Below are 8,631 nucleotides of genomic sequence, written 5' to 3'. Positions count from 1 at the left end.
CATGATCTTACTAATGTTAGCGGTTCAATAAAACTACTACACCGTTGCTAGTAGTTGGCCTGAGTGCTCAAGTGCATTTTGTTAGGGAAGGTGGTATTGAAGAATGCTAGATGGTTGGCTGGCTTGTTCAAAGTTTTTGCCTGTGTTAAGATTCAACATTTTGCACATTTACTCCAGAACTCTAACTGACACAATACAAGTTCTATCTAATTCATAAATTCTAAAGTAGCATATTGAACTCGTAGTAAACTTTGGTCACAAGCAACATTTCAATCAAAACATAATAAAACTAAAGATCATCCAATTGTTATCAGCTAGAACTACAATCAAATGAGTGTAGCTGAACCTTCTCATAACACCTCAGAAACTCAGCATTCAAGAACGATAAAATGACACAATTTTGTGAATAAGATTGGTAGCTTTTGGTTCTCATAAATGGGTTTCACATGATGCACCATCCCTACCTCTCCCCTGCAGAGGATTCTTGTGATCAAAGTTTTGGCATCTATTCACATGCAAAGCTATACTATGCAATCTAACAGCTTCCTGGAAACTTCAAGGTATCAGGTAAAGAACCCTCTAATAGTCCATGAGAAAGATGGTGTGGTTTCATTGTGTTAATCTTGTTGTTTTTCTCTAAACATTCTTCTGGTTTCCCTCTGATAGGTCAACTCGCAATCAAGGCATTGTTACTGTATGGACAGATATGATTGGAGAGTAGTAGTCAATCACGCACAGGGCTTTATTCCTTTGCACGTATTTACGACAGCTACTTGCACGCATTTATAGCTAGAGACAAAATTGAAGTCTCATGGTCACATGCCCTCCACCAACCCTAGACAGTAGACAGGGAACAATCCAAGAAAGGCCACGGTAATTTTTCAGATTTGTTCAAGGGTTGTTTGGTCTATCGCAGTAGATTATTTGCCTTCTTCCGTTCTCAACCAAATAGGTCCTTTTCAGACGGGTAAGTTTCCAGATCTCGACAGGAGGCAGAAGAAAATGAAAATGAGAAAATGAAGCAGTGCCCGAGGCAGCAATCAAGAAGCTAACCAGCTCATGCACAGCTGATGAAGCTGAAAGCGAAGTCTATGACCACAGCTTCCTCACAGATCTGGAGACTCCAGAGAAATGGAAGCACTTGACCTAAACCTCCCTCCGCTGTAATCTGAAGGTGCATTTTTGTTACCCCGTTTATTTTCTTGCTAGTGTTGCTAAAGATCTTTTCCCTAAATCTGGATCAGATTTTAAGTTTCAGTATTTATGTTGAAGCAGATGCTTCCAAGTCTGATTTGTTAAAACTCGGGGGAAATTGATCTATCTAGGTACATTGTTTCTCTTTCATGAGAAGAAACTTTGACTGTTGTGTTAGATTTGGTGTTTTTGCCTCTGATTCTGCCAATGTCTGTTTCTTGTTCATAGAATATGCATCCGAGCAGTCTAAAATCGGCTGTTCGCAGATCGTTAACCAGGTCGCTTCTATTTCCCTCTGATGATGATCATGAAACAGTCCAGCCTAGAGCAAATGGGAATGCCAAAACAGCAGCTCGCCGAGGCAGAAATCCAACTACTGAGAAGGGTAAAGAAGAAGAAGAAGAAGAGAAGGCCTTGGCTTACAGAAACAGCAGTGACTTCCAGCTTATGCAGGTGTCAAGAGAAGCTCAGAAACTGACACAGATGATTGATTCATGGTCAATGGCTAGACATGTTGCGGGTAGATCAGAATTTTTCATGGAAGATCTTCTTAAAGGTGCAGTAGGTCTGCAGGAGTCACTGGGCATGCTTAAAAAGCTTCAGGATACATCAAAGAAGATGCCCCGAGCCAGTAATAATCCAAAACAAGAAGTCTTGAATAAGAAAGGCACGGAAATGCCACCACAAGAATTGTGTTTTGAAGGATTCAGAGTCGGTGATTACCGAAGAAGGCACCATGAACCACAACCTTCATCTGATGACTTTTCAAGGAATTGCATGGAAGAGCTGAAACAAGTCATAAAAGAAAGTCTTTACAAAGATAATATACTGTCTGATGATGATAAGAACTCCTCTAGTAGGTCAATGCGATATGGTGCGATCAGTAGTTTGGAGGATAAGTGCTTAAACACTGAAGTACACTATTCATCTGGGCAACCAAAGAAAGCTAGATCTTCAAATCTAGTTGCTAAACTTATGGGTTTGGAAGAAGCCTCCTCAAAAACTATTCAACCTATCAGTAAAGAAGAAAAGGATTTTGTCAGCCAAACGAGGCCTAGGTTCAATGTAGAGATGCCTAAAACAAGGAAGTCACATTTTCTTGTGCAGACTAATGCTCAAGAAGATAATGGACCAGATGACTTCATCGAAACTAAGCATCTCAAAGGACTTTTGAAGCGAAGCCAAATTGGAGGAAAAGGACTAGAACCAACTTTTTTTGGTGCTAAAGAACTAGAACAGTGTCGGGCAAGCCTACAAAGGATTGATCAGCTGCCACCAATTGTGATAATGAAGCCTCTGCATTTGCACCATCGGAATACCAGTGTTCAGAATGAACTTCCTGAGAAGGCCTTGATACAAGAAAGGATCCAAGAAATTAAATTGGGTCAAGTGAACAATAGATTGGATTATTGTAAACATACTTTAGCTGAGAAACAAGAACAGAAAGAATTTAAGCATATGGAAAAGGATGTTGCTGAAACATTGCCCTATTATGTTACTCCCTCTGTATACAGCAAACAGATAAAGAAAAAGGTGATTGTTTCTCACAGGCTGAACGATGAGGAGAAGAAACCATCAAGACTAAATGTGAAGCAGCAAGAAGAAAAGGGACCTCAATCAACAAGGATAAAAATGCTTGTGCAAGCAAAGCATAATGGAGAAACACAACATCCAGATTTGGGGTCTCATTACAGAGTTGGAGCAAAGTCAATCACCGATTCTTCAAGAGATAAGACTAAGTCACAAGTAAAAGCAACTAGGAGAGCTGCCATGACCGTTACTGCAGTATGTCTGTCTCCACCTTTGAGATTCATTTATTCATTTATCATTTACTGCGATATTCAAAAGAAGTAGCCGAGTCAACCTGACCTAAATGTGCGCCTAAGTAACTGAATATTTTCACAACGAGAGATCCATTAATGATATTGATAGACCTAAACAAAAGATGTCTTGGCGTTTTCATCGCATTATAATTCCTAATTCTGCAAATAATGAATCATCTAGTTAGTTATTCTTAATCGAGTATCACTATTTTTTTCCAGATTGAGGACAAAGAATGCTATGATAATGACACGGCGATTAAATATTGCATTCAAGTGAATGATGTTCCAAAACCAGTAGGTGGTTCCAACAGCAGCAAACTCGTTGAGCAGATGAAGAAAGTGAAGAACTCCTTGAATTCAGGTAGGCACAATGATTCTATATTCTGATTCATCTAGAATTTTGAGAAGATTATCTTGATTTCCTCTTAGTGACTAATGGGCAACTGTCTATGAGAACACATGCAATTTGTACAAAACTGTACAATGAAGTTATCCATATGTTTCTCTTGGCTGCAGACAACCTGAATGAAGACCATAAAGCTATACCGAGGGCCTACCAGGAAGAACGAAACTCTAAATTCACAGAAGTCATTCGTCCGCCTGGTTACAAGAAAGTTGGAGCAGAAGCTTCAATAGGAGATGATCTCAAGAGTGCTTTTCTCAGCAGCCAATCATTTCTGAGTTGTGTAAAAAATTTATTCAGTGTCGATGCCACTAGACCCATCAACTATCTGAAACAAAGCACAAACAGTGATAGAAAAGTGGACCCACCTAAGCTATACCTCGACGTTTCAGAGGAGCTAATGGCACGAAAATACAACCAGTTGAAGTATACAATTCATCCCCTGCTGCAAACCCAACCATGGGGGAGGATAACATACTTGTCCATTGACAAATTGGTGGAGGAAGTTAGTAACGGGATCAGCAAATTGATAAGTTACAATGATGTCAATGGCGTCGATGCTGGTGAAGGTAGTCTCCACATAAGGTTGGAGAGAGAGCTAATGCCCAAAAATACTGTCATAAATTCTGCATGGGACATCGGATGGGAGTGGTGGATATGCTTGGAAGAGGCTGACAAGGTTGTTGATGAAGTTAGCAAGCAAATATTCTCTCGGCTGGTTGAGGATGCTGCATTGGAGTTGACACGAGACTGTGCCAAGTGAACTCTCTTTTTCTTTGTCACATAATATCTAGTTGTTGTTATTATTATGAAGATTGATGTATTAATTGTACAGGGCAAATCAAGTGTTATATAGAACTTGTCCTTATTGTCATTGAACTTCCTTTTTTTTTATCTTTCAGGTCCTCAAAAATACAGGAGCCCTTTACAACAATTCTATTCCTGTTTCTTTGTAATGAGAAAAAGGATAAAACTTGGAACCTATGAAAGATAACTAGGCAATAGTATTAACTGCAGTTCTAGAACAAAGATCACTAAATGAACATCTACACATCATTTTTCAGATTCACTCTGATTTACTGTCTTTGCAACAGGTACTTTGAACACGAGGAACTTGAGTCTTTCCAAGCAGAAGTAAATGAAGGTGCCTGTTGAGTGGGTGAAGAAGCAGCCGTAACTGCAACCCACAACACACTGCCATCTGGGACCATGTATCACATCGAATTCCTGCAACAAGGACACTCAAAATTACTTATTCAGAAGATTAGAAGAAAAAGAAGAAGATGATGAAGAAACATTTTTGATGTGAGCAGCTATGCCGCTGCATTCAAGGACATCAAAGAGATCAAGAGCTGCGTAGGCACTGGACATGGCATGCAGCTGCATATTCAATGGCATGTCTGTATCCAGGATCACTGCCTTTCCTTCCAGCATTTCTCTTCTCTGCAGTTCCAGGACTATTTACTCTTATTTGCTCTCCAAATTAGATGTTCGACGGAAAGGAGATGAGAGGGAAAGGCTTTGAATTTATAGACAGGACAGAACTCCAGCTTGGCTCAATAAAGGATGAAGTCAAATGACGACCTCTGCGATTTCAGTGGCGAGATTGCTGACTCATATCATCGTCACTGCTGTGATCTTTGTTTCAATTTAAGTGGTCAAAGCTGGCGCCCAGGGATATCGTGCAGTGATAAATAATTAAATAATCAAAATTTAAATCTCAATAAGATCGAATATATTGAAAGTCCATTTCTCAAAATTTAAATCTCAAATAAATTGTATTTTAAATTTATTAAATAGACAGAATGAAAAAGAAAGATCATTTATCTAATATTATTAAAGTTGGTGGTTCTTGACCAAATGTCATTCCGCTATGTTTGGATTTTCTGGCGCGGAACAAAAGTTGCTTGGTAGAGATTCATATAGGGATTTTTTTTTATAATTATGGATCCTATGAAAATTTTTTATTGACCAGAATAAATTGGAAAGCTTAATATTTTTAATTCAACTGTTTATTAAAAAACTTTATTTGTTAATTCATTAAAACTAAAGTTTAATTTTTAAATACTAAAAATTACGAAGACACTTTTGCTATGTACCATTACTAAGGACGTTGAATTAGAATATATGAGTGTCCGAATAATGGTTATATATATATATATATAATCCGGCGGTAAGATTTCCTTTTTCTAACATCGATATCTGAAGTATGTTTTGAGAAACATGGATGCTTTGAGAAGCTTGGATACTTTGAGAAGCTTGCACCCACCTCTCGGGGTCCTATATAAGGACCCCTAAGCTTCAGCGAAGGTATGAAATGATCCACACTGTAGCTATAGTTCTCGGTGTCTTGCTCTAGTTTTCCTCTCGCTGACTTAAGCGTCGGAGGGTCGTCGCCGGGAACCCCTTCCCGGCCCGACTTTGTTGCAGGTTCGTCGGACGTCCATCTCGTCCATTCGTCTACATGAAGCCAGACAAAGGGCGCCACGTCTCCAACCTTCATCAACTCATAGTTCAAACAGGATCAAATTGGCGTCGTCTGTGGGAACGCACTTGAATCCGAGCAGAGGAGATGGAAGAAACTGGACGCCAACTCATGGTGACGCTCTCTCGAAGAACTCGACACGCTCATCCAAGCGCGAGCGGCTAAGATGGTGGAGCGGCAGCAGAAGACTCGCTGGCGAGTAGCGCTGCAGGCGACGTTGCTTCGGGTGGCCGAGCGGCCCTGGTTCGATATGGGGGCAGAACAAAGGCCCGATCGACACTCAAGTGGAAGCACCGCGACTCGATACCGATCCATCGGGCTGTTCCAGACACCATCGAAGTCACGCAAGCCAACCTCGACAGGGGGTCTTCATCCGACGAGGCACCTATCCATGACATCCGGAAGGGCAAGGCACCCCGAACGGAGTCATCCCAGCGGATCAACCGTCAATTTTCTGAAGTCATCCTAAGAGACCACTACCGAGGCACTACACGCCCCCCGCGATCGGAGAATACAACGAGACCAGCGACCCGGATGATCATTTGGGTAAGTTCGACAACACTGCCACACTACATCAATATACAGATGACGTAAAGTGCCGAGTGTTCCTCACCACCCTTTCGGGATCGGTACAACGGTGGTTCCGGAGGCTACCGGACGGATCGATCACCAATTTTAAGGAGTTCCGAACGGCTTTCCTCCATCATTTCGCGAGCAGCAGGCAATACTAGAAGACCAGCGTTAGCGTGTTCGCCATCAAACAAGGCTCGAGGGAGTCGCTCCGAACTTACATCCAGCGCTTCAACCAGGTGGCCATGGACATCCCGACGGTCACCTCGGAAACCATGATGAACACGTTCACGCAGGGGCTTGTGGACGGCGACTTCTTCCAATCGCTCGTCCGAAGCCACCACGCAGCACGACCACATGCTGAACAAGGCCAATGAATACATCAACGTAGAGGAAGCTCGCGGCGAGGAGAAAAGAAGCGTCGTCCGAGCCGCCGACAATCGCCGAGCGGAAGCCCCCACTAGCCACCAACCACCGAGGGGACCTCGGGCTGAGGGAGCCAGGCCACACCACGAACCCCGGCCGCACGTGGTCCAGCATGTGGCAGTCGATCGACCCAAACCAAAGGGAAACGTATGGACTCTCATGTTCTATTCGCTTCACTAGTCAGCCACCCACAACACCCCGAGATTGTCGAAGCCTTCCACCGATCGCTCACCCCACGCCCCGAAGCTATCGCCGTCGATCACCTTCACCCGATCGGAGACGCCGACACCAGGATACCGGACGGCGAGGGGCAAGGGAATCGCCCGAGCGGCAACAGCAACCGAGGGTCAATCACCAAGCTTTGCAAGAGTGAGCAAGACCTTCCGCTCGGGAGGAAGAGAATAGAAGCAATGCAGCTCGAGGCGAAATCAACATCATCGTCGGTGGCTCCACTGGAGGAGATTCAAACCGGGCCAGGAAGTCACACGCTCGGTAGCTCAGGATTCACGCTGTCAGCTGCAACCAGGAGCAGGCAAGCGGGCCTGAGCTTAGCTTCGGGCCCCGGGACCTCGAGGGAGTCGAAGTCCCCCATGATGACGCCCTCATCATCCGAGCGGTAATAGCTAATTATACTATTCACCGCATATTTATTGATACAGGCAACTCGGTCAACATTATTTTCAAGAAGGCGTTCGATCAACTTCAAATTGACCGAGCCGAACTATTGCCGATGACGACCCCGTTATACGGGTTCACGGGCAATGAGGCCCTCCCGATCGGCCAGACCAGACTGGCTATCTTGCTAGGGGAGAAGCCGCTCAGGAGAACGCAGACCACTAACTTCATCGTGGTCGATGCCCCTTCCGCATACGATGTAATCCTGGGGCGGCCGACTCTCAACGAGTTCCGAGCGATCGTCTCAACATTTTGTCAAAAGATAAAATTCCCCGTCGAAGATCAAGTGGGAGAAGTCCGAGGAGACCAGCTGGCGGCTCGACGATGTTATGTGGAAATGGTCAGAGTCGAGGTAAAGGCCGCCCGGAAACCTCCATGGATCGAGCATCCGACTTGGTGGTGAGTCAAAAGGAGAGGCTGGTCAAATGCCTCCAACAAAACTACGATGGAGACAATGTCAAGCGGAGATTACTCGAACTAGATCTCGTGGACGAGGCACGAGCCAAAGCAACCGTCCGGCTAATGGCGTATCGACAAAGGATGAAGCAGAACTACAACAGAGTAGTAATTCCCAGAGCATTCCAGGTCGGTGACTGGTATGGAAGAAGGTGAAACCGGTCGGCGATGTAATTAAGCAAGCTGGAGGCCCCCTGGGCAGGGCCTTTCAAAGTCATCGAGAAGCTTCGATCGGGTGCCTACTACTTGGAAGATGGGGACGGACGGGTGCTAGAGTGACCATGGAGCGCAAATCATCTCCAGCCGTACCGAGCTGGGTGAAAGGTACGCCAGTGTAATGCATTTCGTGTATGTTCCGTTTGTCTGTATCCTTTAGTTGTTGGAGTAAATATTAGAAAAAAGGCAAAGGGTACGAGTTTTGTGTGTCGAGCGGCGAACCCCCCGGCCGGAAGACCGTCGAGCGGCGACGTTAAACTTTAGGGTTGAAGCGGCGAACATAAATATCCCGCTCGGAAGACTGTCGAGTGGCGACGTTAAATTCTAGGGTCGAAGCGGCAACCATAAATATCCCGTTCGGAAGACCGTCAAGCAGCGACGTT

General features: G+C 44.3%; 1 protein-coding gene across 3 annotated transcripts; it reads left to right on the top strand.

The window, feature by feature from the left end:
* The first annotated feature begins 769 nt into the window (after positions 1–769).
* LOC122020369 lies at positions 770–5,221 on the top strand. 3 transcript variants are annotated; one of them, XM_042578275.1, is made up of 7 exons: positions 770–873; positions 964–1,174; positions 1,276–1,325; positions 1,423–2,979; positions 3,237–3,378; positions 3,534–4,179; positions 4,515–5,221. In XM_042578275.1, the coding sequence occupies exons 4-7, from the start codon at positions 1,426–1,428 to the stop codon at positions 4,573–4,575; spliced, it is 2,403 nt and encodes an 800-aa protein (XP_042434209.1). In that variant the 5' UTR covers positions 770–873; positions 964–1,174; positions 1,276–1,325; positions 1,423–1,425; the 3' UTR covers positions 4,576–5,221. The 3 variants fall into 3 exon arrangements, with proteins under 3 accessions (XP_042434209.1, XP_042434211.1, XP_042434210.1); XM_042578277.1 differs by having other exon boundaries at positions 1,259–1,325; XM_042578276.1 differs by having other exon boundaries at positions 1,245–1,325.
* Positions 5,222–8,631: the final 3,410 nt, after the last annotated feature.

Source organism: Zingiber officinale, chromosome 9A, assembly GCF_018446385.1.
Source record: "Zingiber officinale cultivar Zhangliang chromosome 9A, Zo_v1.1, whole genome shotgun sequence".
Taxonomy (NCBI): Eukaryota; Viridiplantae; Streptophyta; class Magnoliopsida; order Zingiberales; family Zingiberaceae; genus Zingiber; species Zingiber officinale.
This window is presented reverse-complemented; position numbering and strand designations above follow the sequence as displayed.